Source organism: Macrobrachium rosenbergii, chromosome 6 (genome assembly GCF_040412425.1).
Source record: "Macrobrachium rosenbergii isolate ZJJX-2024 chromosome 6, ASM4041242v1, whole genome shotgun sequence".
Taxonomy (NCBI): Eukaryota; Metazoa; Arthropoda; class Malacostraca; order Decapoda; family Palaemonidae; genus Macrobrachium; species Macrobrachium rosenbergii.
The window spans coordinates 28076512-28094011 of record NC_089746.1 but is presented as its reverse complement, the minus strand read 5'-3'; the positions used below and the strand labels follow the sequence as shown (position 1 = coordinate 28094011).

Sequence of the window (17500 nt, the reverse complement as noted above, 5' to 3'; positions counted from 1 at the left end):
TAAAAGCACTAATTCATCTATTGTACGTATGTACTTAATATTGGCTTAGTAAGGACTTTTTGACTTAGCAGTACAGTACATACTTAATTAATTTTTGCAAATGATTTAATGGTGAGAAGATTGGAAATGTTGTAGTAGTTAGTTTATGCAAGTGTTGAATTTTCCTTGTGCAAAATTAATTTTCTATATCTCCATACTCTTAGACTTTATTAGAAACTTGTTTGCAAGCTTATCAGTGTTAAGTTTGCAGTTTTTATGTTTTCACAGAGAGTAGTATTATTATTATGTATTTTTATTATTATTGTGTAGTAGTAGTAGTAGTAGTAGTAGTAGTAGTAGTAGTAGTAGTAGTAGTAGTAGTAGTGTTTATAATGACTGTATGTTCTTTTGGGACAAAGTCTAAGGCAAGGCCATGACTTTGTCAAGGGAGCTTTCATATACAGTAATACTTTTAGGGTAAGATATAAATTTATTTCTGACAACCATTCCATAGGTTGAGTCAGTCAACTGGCAAGTGGCAAGGACTTTTAATCTGGCTGTTTGAACTAAATGATAATGATGATATCAAGGCATGGAGGAAACAAGAAAGAATATGGGTAGACAATTGAACTCAGCCCCACTGAAAATACCCAAACTGTCCAATTGTGTGATCTTTCCAAGACGTGAAATTAACCTGAATACTGTATTTGATACGTCAGTGGAATAGAGGCTTAGTTAATTGAAGTATTGGATTGGAGAGGTAGTAGGACAATGGTCTGTTACTGTATCTTCATTCTGGTAAAGTCTCAAGAATGGTTTGTAGACAGAAGAGGGCTGAAAAATAAAAGTAGATAAAATGAGGAAATCTGGAAAATCATTGAAGCCATAAGAATTGCAGCATCTGCATGCTGTACTGTCTCATTTCTAAAAGAACAAACATGTCAATAGTAAAATCTTCAATAAGTAGACAGGAGAGGGTTTTTGATGTTCATGATTGTTATAGTGTTGGGTATATATGTAATGTTTCTAAGGACACTTTTATTTTCTTAAAAACTGATTTGTGAAAACTAAAATTTTGAAATAAAGACAATTGCACTCATTCAATTGGAAAGGTACAAGTATTATTTTCTTTTAAATTCTGTGGTTAAAAATTTTTAATTATCTTTAGTACCATATGATATGTTCCATACAAACAATTCTTGCCATGAATTCATGAGTATACAGAACCACAAGGAAAACATTTGGAGAAACAATTCTTGCCATGAATTCATGAGTATACAGAACCTTAAGGAAAACATTTGGAGAAAAAGTGTGTCCTGTAATTGGTTTCCTAATTGAATAACATACTCAATTAGTTTCAGGTCTACCTGAAAACAAGGAGTTTTAAATACTTGGATGTCTTTTGGTTAACAAAATATTTTGGTATAATTTTCCTTGAATTTTGAAGAAATTCTTTTATATTTACCTTAGAATTATAGAGAAAATCTTATACTTTTGCAGTGTGTTCAAAGGGTTGTGGGAAACAAGAAGAGAATTTGTAATTCTCTTTGTCATTTTGTTTTGCAAGCACAAAACTAAGGTAGACGACCAGTCAATAAATACAGTATGTTGTGTCACATGTACTGTGAAAGTTAGTTGTTGAGAGTTTCACACTTTAGATAAGTTTTACTGTACTGTAATTGGATCTCTATTGTTCAGCATGATGGTACACACTGGGAGACTTCTTAATGTGCAGTTTTAACAACTATGAACAGGACATTTTATTGTAAAATTGTTTGACTTATATGATACTGTATCAGCAAAGCAAATTTATCTTGATTATATAATCAGCCAATTCCCTGGCCTTACAGTGTTATGACAAGTCACATTAAGTTATGAGTACCATCTGCTTTAGTCTTTTGAATATAACTATTAAAATGTGATTATTGTAATAATAATATTTGTTTCTTTCTGAGTCATGATTTAAGACTGCTTAGTAAAATTTGTCAATTATTTTTTATTATTACATTGTGTAATGTGCAGGGTGAAATTTTTGTCTGTTTTTATTCCATTTTAGAAATACTGTATGTGGATGTAAGGAAAGAGAATCTGTAGATAATTGTACAGTATTCAGTATTAATTTGCTTAATGAATATAATGTCCCTCATGTTTATTAATTTGAATTTAATTTCATTTAGTTTTTGATGCATTGATTGTCTTTAAAAACAGATTATCATAGAACCTTGGACATTGGTGGTAGAAAAGTACTCTCTCCTTATATGGGGGTTCATTCTTTTCAGCAATCAACCTGAGGTGACAACAACTACCACCTCCTATAGTGTAGATTACGGGCCACAAACTACTACTACTAACGGCCATCCACAAAACGAGAGTCCCAGTTCCTCTCATTTGTCTGTGTCATCATCAGGTCAAGATAACCTACACTTGGTGTCACAGAAACAAACACAACACACAACTCAACAGGCAAGTTATTCATCAATTACATTATACATGGTCTCCTGTTAACTTTTCTAGTACCTGTAGTAATTCTAGTAAATTTGGAGTTTATATATAAAAATCAGGTAAATGTCTGATAAAGGTCTTGAATAAAATGATGTGTATTTAGTTTGTATTATAAGGTAGCATGTATTTTATTATTTTTAGCCTTATAAAAAACTGCATGTTTTAAGATTGTTTCTATTATTGCTACTATTGTTGCTAAAAATTAACATGTTTTTCTAGAACATTAAGTATGTATGGCAAACTTCCACCTCATAGAATGCCATGTGTGAAAAAGAGAAGAGAAAGAGGAGGAGGAGGAGTATAAGTAGAAATAAAATATTTTTTCTCGGCTTTTATGCCATTTTTTCCCTTGTAGTTATCCATGTGATGTTTTGTTTTACTCTCATATGTCTTACCCACTTTTTGCTCAAATTTCTGTACATGATAGTGTAAACAAAATGCTAAAAATCTACCACTGAAGAAGGATTTACTTTATAATCTTGTAAATAAACTTACGCTTCTGTTGCCAAACAAGTTTTATGTTTTAACTAAAGATCATCAGCAATATAAAATGTTAATAAATCATTCTGCAAAATAAATGTAGCTATAACAGCGCTCCCAAAAGCTGCCATAAATATTGTTAAACACACCACACTAAATATTACATTGTCATGTTATATGAAACAGTTCATGATAGACACTATGGGGTTTCCATGGAACATGAATCATTAAATAAAATGTTAATAAATCATTCCAAAAAATGTGTAGCAATAACAGCTCTACTAAAAACTGCCATAAATATATTGTCAAACACACCAAGCTAAATAGGTACAGTATTACTTTGTCATGTTACATGAAACAGTTCATAGACAATATGGGGTTTCCATGGAACATGAATCAGTACTTTGGGAATTGATTACAGTATTTGATTGTGAATTATTTTATGTCATGAACCTGGGCTTTTTGCAGGTGAATAGCTTCTGAGTTGAAAGGTTATTGGCAAACTTGCATATTGTGTAAATAAGATCTACAGATTGTCTTTTGGCCAGATTACTATATATTGTCAACTCTTATTCTGAAGTTGATCCAGGAACAGGAGCAGGTTTTCTTAGCTTTATTTTGCAACTTCTATGTTATACATTTCAGATTACCACCACCACAAAAGTTATCCGAGAGGTCCGTCACATAGGGCCTAACGGTGAGGTAATAGAATATCCAGGAGGAGAATACGGCTCGTACGTTCAATCCCCTCCATCACAACCCGGATATGCCATGGATCCTTACCGACCTCACTCCCCGGCCAGCGAAGCTGGTAAGTTAATGCTATTTTTTTAATGCACTTTTTTTGTATTTATATGATAGTTTCTTAACTGGGCACTGTATAAAGAAGAGGTAGTACCAATATAATAACAATATCTTCTACTTTAGAGAGATATGTGAAAGTTACAAATCTGGTTTGTTCCAAATTCCATTTCAAGAGAGGCACTAATTTTACTCCATAGATTTAAATTTAGATGGATCCAAAATCCATGTGCACAACTGTAGCATAAGGAAGAGAAACAGTGGAAAATGTCATTGCTCATCATTAAACATGAATGTAACACTTGCTATGAAAATGTCACATTCAAGATTCGTTATACTCCTCACAGGCTCTCGAAGCCAGTATGAAGGATATCCTCCTACGTCGAATGCAGGTTATGAATATGATCCATATTCCCGTGGTCCTCCGTCTCGCCAAGAATACCCTTATGGACAAGTTGGCTACCCACCACAAAATGAAGCTGGATACAGCGGACATTTTCGGGATGCTGCAGCAGGTAACTACGTGGATCCTGGATACTTAGAACGTCCCCCAACCCCACCTTCGCCAAGTGAGCGCTCCGAGTCCCCCCCTCCTCACCGCACCATTCACCAAGGTATGCACACACACATACACATCACATTTTAGACTCAGTGCTGTCTTCATTTTTCTTGATACATAGTTGTTAACACTTGTATCTCACACCAGAACTTGAAATGCTGCACAAAGATTGGAATTAGTGTAGTAGTTTTTATTCATGACAGTTGTTAAGTACTCTCTGAGTTTGAATTTTGTGTAAGCCAATATTTAAATGGGCATAAAGAAATTTTTGGGTAGTTGAATTTCAGTGTATTATTAGGTTAGTGTTGGCTATTCATTTTATATACAGTATTTATTTATTTTTTTACTTATTTTTTTTAAATCTTGAGATAGTTCACTGTACAGAAATTGAGCAAATAATAAGATAAGAAGGGAAGGTAAATAGAATTTCTGTTAATTTTCCTCTCTGTGTCTTTCCAGGCCCCTAACCCCCTGGTAAGAATGGGGGCTGTGGGGCCAGCAGCCTAAATCTGGTGATTTCCTCTTTATGGCTGTGATTCTTTCACAATTAAATTAGTCAGGCCTTTAATTACTCCTCCATGCTCAGCTGGCAATACCTTGGTTAGCCCCCCCAGCTCTGGGCAAGAGCATTTGCTGCCTTGTAGGTTGACACCTCTAGTAACCCTTAAGGGACGCCATAATTTATCAAGTTAAGTATACCTTAGTTTTACCAGACCACTGAGTTGATTAACAGCTCTCCTAGTGCAGCACCCCATACCAGGGAAACTTTGAGGTCGGCAAAATAAAAAAAAAATCACATCAATGGAAAGAGAATGACATGTACATTCACAGTGTATAAATAAAAAAATTCTAAAAAATTTTCCCTACCTTCCACAAGAAGTTGAAAATGACTATTTACAACCTTGTGGGGCCTCATTTACAAACAATCATAAATTTTACCAACTTATATATGTTTTTTCTAATAAATAAGTTTTTAGGATTTTGTAAAATTATTATTACTGCTCACACAATATCAAAACAAGAAATAAAAGCAGTAACAAATTTTTTGCATATTTGTTGTAAAATATTCATGTAGGTTTACGAGAAGGAGGATTCAGTAACTTTTTTTTTACTTTTACATGCTTTTTCTAATATTTCTTCGCAATTTTCTTTGTAAAATTACATTTACAACCGACATACTATCGTAAAAGACAAAAACAAAAAACAACAGCAACCCCTTCGCATATTTACAAGCAGATTTACAAAAAGACTAATGTGAGAGAGAGATGGCAGTACCTTCCCCCTTGAAGTCACAAGCATTACTGATACTGGCCTAGCTCTCACGTCTGTATAAAAGTTGCCATTAGTGAATTTATAGCATGTAGAAGTATTGGCACCTTTGTTTCGAATCATTATTACCATAACATTGGTGCGTAATTCTGCTTCACACTGGAGCGCAATCCATCCACCTCCACAAACCTGTTTTACTTCACACTCAAGCTCAATCTGTCCACTAAGGGTTAAAGGCTAGATCCACAATTGAAAATGTGGTCTTCTGGATGAGGACCAGAAAGTATTGGCATTCGGGTAATGGATAAGGTTTAGGCACTGATTGCTCTGTCTCCGCTTTAACACTGCATTTTTGGTGGATGACCCTGGCTAAAATCAAGTAGGCAGCTGCAGGGGTCTTTGCCCCAGTCAGCTAGGAACTACTGTATGTGCTACAGGGAAATGACTATCCCTTATTGTATTTAGTCTGTGAATTCTTCATGGATTTAGAAGTGGCCCCCTCTCCTGGGCAGGCATGTGGGATTGCCAAGAATAATTGTTTATGAATATGGCTAAGGCTAAATTTAAATTCGGAAAATGGAACTAAGACCCCACATCTAGTTAGAAAGGTAGAACAAGTAGAGAATGAATACAAGAGATTGAGACAGGATATTTTAGCTGTTTATGAATAGTAATGCAAAGGAATGGGAAAGTTTGGAAGGGGATAATGTGTTATTCAGGAAGAGCAGATGGAATTGGTAGAGTCAGAGTAGGCATGATCTTAACACCAAATGCACAAAACGCATTGATTTGATTGGAGACCAGTAGATTACTGTTGGCAAGATTGAAATCAAAACAGTGCTGTATGAATATTGTAATGTGCTGTGCACCAAAAAATAAAGAAATAAAAGATGAATTTTATATAGAATTACAGAATATTATAGATGAAATACCAAGAATAGATATGAAAATTGTTGTTTTTTATATGAGTGTGGAAACTGGTAGGAGCAATGAGGCTATAGTGGATGTTTATGGACAAGGAAGGTAAACAAAAATTGGGTGCATTTTATTAGTTTTTGTGCTGTAATTAATTTGGTGATTGAAAGTAAAGTACTTTTTTCTAATTCCCAAAAAAGACACCTTTATTACACATGTACTTCTGCAGGTGATATTTGTAGAAACCATTTTAGGAGCTACAGAAGAGCAGATATTGGCAGTGATCATTAACTTGCTCTTGCCACATTCAAGTTGAAGTCAAAAGCTCCCAACAGAAAAGTTGGCAGAGTAGCTAGATTTACTACAGTAAAGCTTCTTGAGGATGAACTTAAAGAGGCAGGTGAATATTGTAATAGATTTACAGTTTGAGAAACCATATCTGAGGAGGGACAGACAATCAGTAAGGACTGGTTTAATATCAAGAGTGTTTATCAATCTGCTGGATATGGTGTATCATAACAAAAACCTTGGATATCAGTTAAGACCTTGGATACAATAAGCAGACAAAATCAAAAGGTACATTAAGACAAATTTCAGATAAAAGATGAAGAATGCAAAGTAGTGTGTGTGCTAAGTAATTGGAAAGTTTAATGAAAATCAAGAACATAAGAGAGATAATCGGGATGAACCAGCTAATGATGTTGATAAAGCCATGTACTCAGAGTGGCAGATAATTTTAGCCAAAACCTTATGACACCTTGTGTACTTAGTACAGTAAGTTGTGTGTGAGGGTTGCAATATAAATATTCAATATGTTTAGTGTCAGGATGAAAAAAGAAATTAACAAAATACTTAAGAGATGAAAATCTGGTTTTAAATAAGGCCTCAGTTGCACAAATCAAATTAAGACATTGTGCAGCAATGTATGGAATTCAAAAATACCCTTAAGATGGCTGTTTTTGATTACAGGAATGCATTTGATACCATCTGGAGACCAATATTATTGAAGGTTGTGTGTCACAATAATATCCAATTAAATGTGTAAAGGGAAATTATCCATGAATGAAGTAGATACAAAGTTTATGCTGTTGGGGACTTGTTAGGTGAATTTGCAGTAAATGGTTGTGCTATAATGGATTGTTATTTCAATTAGCATTTTGCCCTTCTCACATATATTATATAAAAAATGTGGTCAGAGATAGAAGAGAATTTTTGGAGTGGAATAACATTAAAAAAAAATTGATACTCTTAGAATAAGTAGAAGAATCTGTTGTAATCAGCAACAGACAACCAGAATTACAAAGATTGCTTCATAGAATGTATGATATATCTTGAGAGATGGGACTTAAAATAAATCAATGAAAAATAGAAGTACTGTACTGTAATGAGGACAGAGTATGTATGAAGGGACAAAACATCAGATGGAGAAAGGATTAATGGGTTGAATCTTTAAAATATTTAGGAACAGTGATAATCAGTACAGGTTCTCCTGAGTGGGAGATAAGTGAAAGACAAAATAAAGCAAATAAAACAATGGTCAGGCAGAGTAAGATTTGGAAAACAAATAGACTGAGCTCTGCAGATTGCATTTTTTCTGGTTTTACACATCCATTCCCTCTGGTGCTATATCCAAAAATTTAACTTTGCCAGTGAAACCTTGCATTGCTACAAAACGAGACATTATGAAGGAAAAATGAGGTTTTAAAAGTTTTGACCTCAGAATACCAAGATAAAGGATTAAGGTGCATCTGGAAGATTATATTACAAACAGTGAAGTTGCTGAGAGAAGTCCAGAGCCAAGAATTTAAATGAATTTAAATGTAGGTCACAAAGATTATGATGGTTAATATACATTCAATCAAACAAATAGTAGATAGGAATGACGTAGGAGACCTGAACCAGGTGCAAATTTAGACAAAATTTCATAAGGAGTTGTTGGGAAAATTTAAACAGCCATACATATAAAGGGAAAAGCTTATGCAAGATAGATGATGATAATATTTGAGAAATGAAACCCAAAGCATATGAAAAAGCAGCAGGCAGTTTTCTTCATAAATTAAGGACTAACTTTTTCTCCTCTAGTACATCAAATCATCTCAAGTACCAGACCAAGTTTGATGTGCACATTTTTGAAGCTAGTAAAGTGTGTTTACCATTGTGTTTACAGCATTAATGCTTGTAACTGTCAAAGTAGTACACAAACTCAGACTTTACAATTTAAATGCTTTACAATATTCTCATATACAGTAACACCATTTCCATACATTATACAGTACCTTGTCTCTACCCTAATTATTTGGCATGAATCTTACCTACTCTTAAAGATAGCTATATCTTTGCACTGGCAGGCAACAAGATGTAGCTATCTTCAACAGTAGGTAAGTATTCAGATAATAAATTTTAGTAATGAAAATTTATATTTTTGTCTTTGTCCTTAGTTGTAGGACACACTCGATTAAAGGTGAAAATGTAACCTAGAAAATATTTATAGCATCAATGTCAGTGATGTATCTCAAGATTTATGATAGTCTTTCTTTTATAAGTGGAACATTAAACTGCACAGTATTTCATTCTAGTAGTCACTGGAAATTTGTAATTGTACTGTATTGAGATTTGCATTTTGATTTTTAAGTAGATTTTAGTCTGGGAAGCTAAATAAGTGTGGGTATTTTAGGATACTGTACTTCCATTCTCTGTGTAGTACTCCAAGTGTTTTATGAAACACTTCTGAACATATTTCTTAAGTAAACTCAAGATCTCTAAGGTTCCTGTCGGGTTCTGCTTTGTTTTCACTTGGCTCTCCAGCCAGCCAGAATTGGTAAGTTCATATTTGTTTTTTCTTTTTCTTTTTTTTCCCACTTTTAGCACTGGAATGTATAAAGAGAGAGGACTAGCCTAGGTACTTGCCTATTTCTTTTTCAGTTATTGGATCAGTTAAGGTGATTTGTTTGGTATTTGGTGAATCTTATAGAATGGTTTTACTTATTTCATTTAAAATATTTAGCTTAGTCGTTATTGATTTTCAAAACGGTAAGTTGATCGTACTGAAACAGTAACCATAGTATTGGTGGTATGAAGTGCCTTGTACTTTCATACATAGAAGTGTTACTCATTAGGAATCTACTGTGTTGCTGTCAAATTTTTGTTTCCAAAATCAGTGTATGAAGAAGTGAAAATGAAGATGATTTAGGAACTCCCACTATATGTTGCCATTTTCTGTCCTCTTTCCCACTTTTGATTAACTGGTAATATTCTTATTCATACATTGTCCTCTATTGTCATACATCTTATAATGCCAAGTACACTAGAATTTTTCTTAATCTTAAAATTCCTCTCTAGGTATTTTAGAAGTACTGAAAGAGTTGTATGCAAAAGGGGTATTGGCACTTAAACATAGGTGAAAGCATGGACTATCCAAATTGTAGGGCTGGTAGATCTGTCCCCTCTATTCACTTCACTTATATAGTATGCTTATGCTAATTTCTGCTCAGAATTCTAGTTTTTTAGTGATGCTAACTTCAGAGCCCTTTTACTATACCATTACGATCTGATGATATGTTTGTTTCTTAGTTGTTGCTTGTGCTACTTTTAACATGAAATACCTCTTGCTAGACTTTTGGATGCTCAGAAGGCTCAAAATGATTTTGTTATGTCTACTGCAGTAACACCCTGACCCATGAGACCTTTTTAGCAAAGGTTTTTATTTAATTTATCAGACTGCCATGTGAATTTTGGATCTAGCAAACTCTTCATAATTTGCTAATTTTGGGAAGTGCTAATCATAATCACTGGCTCACTGGCAAAAATGCTCCACAATTAGCCAGTGGAATAAAATGTACTTCATAATAGGCTACATGATAGAAAGCTCATCATGAGTCAGTTAAGAAACTTTCTATTTATATGATTTAAAAATTTTGAATTGAAAAATTATGCATTACAGTATATTGAAAAATATATCAAGTGGTTTCCAGAAAGATATATTAAATATTACTTTTAACAGAAATCAGAAGGAATACTGTCATGTATGTGTTTACATAAATAATTGTGGATACTGTACTGTATTATTAAATTTTTACCTCCATATAGATCTTTTTATATTTGTTCAAATGGGAATTGTCTGTGTATGCATATGAAATGTTCATACCAGAGTTCTGCTGTATATTATTGTATGCTTTCCATTCATTGCTGTATAGGATGTTATTGTTCATGGAACAATATTGTGATTGGAAGAATCTCCAAATAAGGAAAGCTGGAGCCATTAGCATTGCTCTGTACAGTTCTGAAAGCTCACACTGGTTTTCAGAGGAACTCAACCTTGATTACATTTGACCGTACTGTATATGCAGAAAAAGATTCATCATGTTTTCATACTTTGGGTTAGTCTCTTAGCTTAATTCGAGTTCTTGCAAAATATTTGCTGATTTAATAGGAATTTTATAAATTGATAACTTGTTTCCAACAGACTCGTATCATGTACCCTTTTGCTGCAAGACTTAACCCTTCATCACCAGATATATGCATCGTTACAATTCCTGTATTGGATATTGCTGTCAGTGCATGTTACGTGGTGCGCTTTGGGCATCATTAAAGGTTGTCTGGAGCATCCCTTCGGCCCCTAGCTACACTTACTTTTTACCACTTTACTTTACCTGCTTCCTTCCTTCCTTCCATCTTAATATCCAGCCTCTTCAACTCTCTCTTTCTACTGTCGTAAGTGCTGAATATCTGAAAAAGCCCCAGTGCTTGGCCGTATAGCCTAATTTACAGAAATCAATACATCATTGCATTAGAAATGCTTTGTCCTGTTCGTATTTTCAAACAATGGCTACACATAATTTTCTCTGCCAGTGGATTTGTTTAAACCAATTTAGTATACACCTACTGTGCATTTCAGGGCCGTGTCTAATTGATTTTCGTCGATAAAATCTTACCAAAGGATCGGACATGGATCGTATTTTGGAAATAGCTATTTGAAGCCACAGCCTAATTGGCAAAAATGTGCAGTGATGTCTAATGTTGATAATTAAGACACTTATCAGAGTAAATCAAAGAAATTTAAAGGGAAACTTAGCTAAATCTAGCAGGCTCGTAGATAGAGGCTAGTAAAACGTCATTACTGAAGGCCCTCCCACTCATTGATACTGTGGTACGATGTACTTTACTAGACACCTCGCCCATATACTTTATGAATGAAGACTCAGATGTTGGTAGTAGTAGTATAGCATATGGAATTTTTATATTGTTTCAAACAGACACCTACCCTGCATACTGTACACTCTCTCTCATCTTTTTGATAAGTCTATGTCTCTAAGTAGAGTATAATAAGGGAATGTGCATCAGATGAGAATATTTATTGTGTAAAACAGTTCCATGGCACAATTCACATTTCCTTTAACTTGAATATGCACCAAGTTTTACTCTAACACTCTCTGTGAAAACAACCATCATTACTCTGAAGTTTCTGTTGCTTCATATTGTCTCCTCAAAAGTTCTGGTTCATGTGTGCCTGCTTAGTCCTGCTAAATGAATGTAACATAACGCAACTGTTCTAACCTTAACTTCCTTAAAGCGTGGTCAATCCCATAATAAACCCACAGTGCTTGGTAAAGCACACTACTCACCCCTTCATTATTTTATTTGTGTGCCTCTGTGTCAGTTTTGTTGTTTCTATAAGCTTGATTCATTTACTTGGAACTGACACTAATGTTTGATGTAGGGTTGTTGTGTGGTTATCAGTGTCTCTATATTCCCAGTTTTTGAAGTTACTCATTCTTTCAATTTTCAGTTATTTTGATTATATATTTCATTTAACCATAATTACATTGTAGTGCTGAATGAAATTCTTAATTCATAGTCCAAGTGCTTGGGCTATGCCCTAAATTTTATAATCCAGTAATCCATTGATTTATACTGAACTTTATTGAAATTGAAGGAAATATGAAATAAAAAAACAATTATTGTAAAGTAAAATTATGTAAAAGGGTATGCTAGTGTTTGTTTAAGATTAAGCCAGCCTTGTGTGATTCAGGGTCTTGCACTTTGAGCAGACCATAAGTGAAGAACTTTCGATGGAAATAGAGAAAATAGAATTTTGATAATTATCGCATATCCTACTCTACTCAAGGTATTGCTTATTGTACAAGAGGGTCAAGTATTTCTGTTTCTACGATCATTATCATACTACTGGGAACCCTGCTATTACGTCTGATGTCATAGTTTACGTCACTAGCCTTTCTCTGGGTGCTTACTAAATTTAGCTAAGTTTCCTTTTAAATTTCTTTGATTTACTCTGATAAGTGCCTTAATCATCCAATTTGGACATCACTGCATATTTTTGCCAATTAGGCTGTGGCCTTAAATAGCTATTTCCAAAATGTGGTCCATATCCGATTCTTTGGTAAGATTTTATCGATGAAAATCTATTAGACACGACCCTGAAATGCACAGTAGACAATCTTTTTTGAGTACTACAGTTTATCATTTCCATTCACTGAAGGTTGAAAGTTTTCACCAAAGGTAGGAGAATCCATTTTTGGGTGTTGAAGTCGTATTATTACTGCTGTACCAAAACTGTGGGGAGTTCTAGGTTATTTTCAGAATTAGAATACAGGCAGTCCCCAGTTTACAACGGGGGTTCCGTTCCTACGCCGGGTCATGAGCCAAAAATTGTTGTAAGCCGAAAAATCATCGAAAATCGTCAAAAATCCTAAGAAAATCTTACTTTTAATGCTTTGGGTGTACTGAAAACAGTGTAAACTGCATTTTTGAGTTTTTCATAAAAAAACCTGCAAATTTTTATTATTCTGCCGTTTTGGAGCCATATTTCTTCTGTCGGATTGGCGTTGTAAGTGTCGTAACCCTGGAACATGCATCATAAGCCGGGAAATAATTTGTGATGAATATATTTGAAAGCGTCTTAACCTCGGAAAGTTGTAAGCCGGACCTGTTGTAACCTGGGGACTGCCTGTACAGTAATTTACCTCAGCAAATACTGTAAACCATTGTTTCCAACTAAAAGTTGCCGGCTCAAGACACGTATGAAAACCTAGCTTTTTGAGCATCAAATTTTCAGTCAGAGGTAATGCACCTCAAACATCGGGTCAACTGGAGAAGGGCAACTGGCAGTGGCTAGAGGCATGTTTTCTCCAGTATAATGAGTTTTGTTTTCATTTGAATAAATTGTGTTTTTTTTTCATGTTCAAATACACACCATTACTGTATATCAGAAGTAAAGGTGAAATTTTCAAATCCATACAAGACTTTGGAACTATATGAGATTAAAATACAGAATTCATCCAGTTCCTATAAAGAAAGTTTTGATATTGAAAATTTTAAAATAAATATATCTGTAAAGTGTATAAAATTACTTGATATTAGAATGCCCAACAAAATCAAAACAACTTTTCACTGAGAAAATTAAATCAATAGTTAATTGGGATCTATTCTTAAAATGTTCTGAAAAATACTTAGAACATTATAATAATTATGTAATTGTCAAAGATATTAAACATATGAATATCTTTTAAGAGTAATATCTCCCAAATAATAAGTATCAATAGATACAATTGAATTTCCATTAAATGAGGTACGTCATGCCCGATATGCTGACTGTACAGTTTCAAGTAAAGAAGTTTTATAAGTGATAAAGATTAAATATTATCAGACAAAACATGTCCTGGTCTCTAGTACCTGTGATTCATTAATTTAAAGTAGTAAATGTTATAGTGACTATACAGTAGCCCATTTTTTTCTGGAGCCAATCCCCAGTTGGGAAAAAGCCTTTGGTAGATAAATACTTACTGGGTGTGGCTACCCCACTGCCCATCTTGTAAAAGGTCCAGTCAGCCAAAATGGTTGTCATGGCTGAGTGGTGCAGTGCATAGTTCTCATTTGCTAGTTCTATTAATTGCTCCTAACCTACCTTTTACCAGACTGCCCCAATGTAAATGCATAACAATGTATGCTTGGATCAAGAAAACAGGGTATGAGGCAATCAACTGCATCCATAAAGATTTTGTCAGATACCAAAAAGATGTATGTGCACATCTAGTGTCACCTCCTCCAAAAGGGAGAATGTTGTATGGTGAAACATTATATACATCAGTATGGGCATATACATGTATAGTATTTTGTTTAAATAGAGAGTTGCTTAAAAAAATGTAATTGTTACCGTCATACTTCAACTGCTGAATCAAGAGTAAGCCCCATGTGCAAGTAATTTTATAATTAGTTGCTAAGCATACCTACTCAAGAGGTCCATCAGCAGCATGCTCGCTCTCTCTCTCTCTCTCTCTCTCTCTCTCTCTCTCTCTCTCTCTCTCTCTCTCTCTCTCTCTCTCTCTCTCTCTCTCTCCAGTTCAAAGTGAGCTATAAACTTGCAGGCACCCACTCATTTCATGGACTGTAGACTTGGCTGTTCTAGTGCCTCTACCTTGTAATCTGTCCAGCACTTGGTAGGTCTTTCTCTGCTTCTCTTTTCTTGCTTATCTGAATTATTGTCTTCACTACATCAGCCTGTCATCTTCAGTTCTCTCCTGTATCAGCCTATCATCTTTAGTTCTCTCCAGATGACCAAACCATCCTAATATAGTAATCCATCTTTTCACCTACAGTAATTTTTTACCACTGTTTTGACTCCACCTTTTTTACCCTTTTGAACTTCATTATTACACATATTTTGAATATACAATTGTCTTGTTGTTTCCCTTACCTCGGACATAACTCTCCCAAGTCTCAGATCCTCTTTTACACAGAACTAGCCAGTACCTCGTCATCATATTCTGCCATACTCTGCTTTCATCATAAAAATTTTCAGTCATTTAGTTACCTTCCCAATACTTTCTTAAGTCATTTGTCTTAATTTCTCAGTGAAAATCCTACTATACACTTTACCCAATATATGAAGTAATGTTATGCCCATATAATTCTTACAGTGATTTGTCACCGTATCCTTACACTAAAGAAATATTATTTCTCACTTTTTCCTTTGGAAACTTTCTTCATTCAAACTTAAGTTATACACACTGCTCTGACTCTGTCTTTCACCAACATACTACAGCTAATCACTTACAATCACATCAGGTCTTGGCACCTTTCCATTCTTAGTTGATCTCCTTACATCTTCAAGAGTCACTTCAGCAAGCATTCTCAAAGTTACACTTGAATAGTTTAGTTATGGCTTTGACCAGAATAAGAAAGCACATAGGCAGAAATATTTGAAGGTTTTTAGCTTGGTCAAAGCAGTAAAGTTAAGAAACCAGTTTTCACATCCATGTTTTTAAAAGCATTACGTATATGCAGCCGTGAATACATTTATTATGAAATTGATGTAAATAGAAATACAGGCAAGAAATTAAAATATCCTGATTCTGTATTGGACAATGCATTAAGAGGCAAAAAAGACTTCATGATAACAATGAAGCTTACAAAATACCTGCTTGTACTGCCTTATAGTAATAATTTGGGAGATATATCCCATCTACCTGAGCATTTTGGTGTAAAGAACAATAATACAATGCAACAAGCACTTGTAAAGAACTCTCCTCACAATGCTAAAGGATGTGTATACCAAAATCCATTTGAATCCTGTAACAATGTTTATACTGATTGACTGGAAAATCATTAGAAGAGCTAAAACAAATATATGATATGTGCAGGTGAATAATTTAGATTTTAAGTAGAGTATATGGCAGTGGAAGATGGGAATGAGGGGTGAGGTCACCTGTATAGGAAAATAAAATGGTAAAAAAAAGTACTTGCCCTCATTCACTAATGAGCGTACAGATTGGCATACTCCCTCTCTCACCTGTCAGGTGTGAAACTGTCCCACTAGCATATCTGTTGTAAATTTCTGTGTATCCGTTCCCTGAAAGATGTCTGAGATATAAAGACAAAATCAGTCAGTATGTGTGTGTGTGTATTTTCTCTGATTCTCCTTTTGTCAGTTTATAGTGAAAAATGCAGAGATTTCTCTCTCCATTTATTGTTTTTCTTGTCACAGCAGATGTGACACTACTCTGTGGTATTTTCTAGTGACTACTGTTATTGTTGTTTGTGATTAAACTGGCGTTATGCCAGCACAGGCCTTTGCTCATAGAGTGCCTGCAATCTTAAAAGCTGGATTTGCAACTTTTTTGTTTTTCCTTGTGGAGGGAGAAGTACCTTGGTGAACTTGAGACCTAATTAGTGATTGGTCGAGGGATTAAAAGGATGAACCACTTTTTGAGGTAAAAAGCTGTGCGTACAACATGTATACTGTATATGGAAAGCAGAGTAGAAAACTATATAGTAAAATTAATAATCCAGTTTCACAATATGCATAGTATTCATGTAAGATTGTGTGTAATATAAAATCTATTATGTCCATGTTTGAGCAAAGCTTACAAAAAACAAACCCTGTAACTAGGTCTGCTTAAACTGTAATATGCTTTCAAATGTGGTATGGACACACGTGGAATTGTTTTTATACACAATTAGACATTTATATTTTATGCTTATGCACTATCATAAGCACATGTGTATTTTACAAGTAATGTACCTTTTTCATAAATTACCATTTTTTGTAAGTTTCTGTCAGACATGGGCATAGTATAAGATTTTATCAAATTAAAAACAATTTTATGTAAATACTCTGCAGATTGTATATTAATTGGAATATTCAATTATATAGTTTTCTACTCTGCTGTCCATATAAGCTCATTGTACATAAAGCTTTGATCCCAAATAGAGGCTCATCCTTTTTATCCCTCGACCAATCACTGTTTAGGTCTCAAGGTCACTAATGTATCTTTCCCTCTGCAATGAAAAACAACATTTTGATTGGTTCTATACTTTTGACTGATGAAGCGTGTATTAACCATAGAGTGTCAATAAGGAGTGGTGATCTTCATGCTGTGCGTGTGACTTTGGTTGGCCATATTGAAAGTCCACCTCATAGTACTATACTGTAGAGACGAATTACTACTAGGCAACTTTGCTTTTTTTTCCCTCTTGTTT

The 17500-nt window shown here is 34.4% G+C and overlaps 1 protein-coding gene across 31 annotated transcripts in view; it reads left to right on the top strand.

Annotated features, from left to right (window-relative positions):
- The window catches only part of p120ctn (adherens junction protein p120), a 312485-nt gene that overhangs the window by 147031 nt on the left and 147954 nt on the right, over positions 1-17500 (top strand). For 24 of the 31 annotated variants that reach the window (XM_067105321.1, XM_067105329.1, XM_067105331.1 and 21 more), the window contains 3 exons: positions 2259-2442; positions 3607-3772; positions 4110-4376. In XM_067105321.1, coding sequence (XP_066961422.1) covers positions 2259-2442; positions 3607-3772; positions 4110-4376 — 617 coding nt within the window. The remainder of the gene's footprint in view (positions 1-2258; positions 2443-3606; positions 3773-4109; positions 4377-17500) is intronic. The other 7 variants (XM_067105348.1, XM_067105327.1, XM_067105342.1 and 4 more) reach the window with 2 other exon arrangements.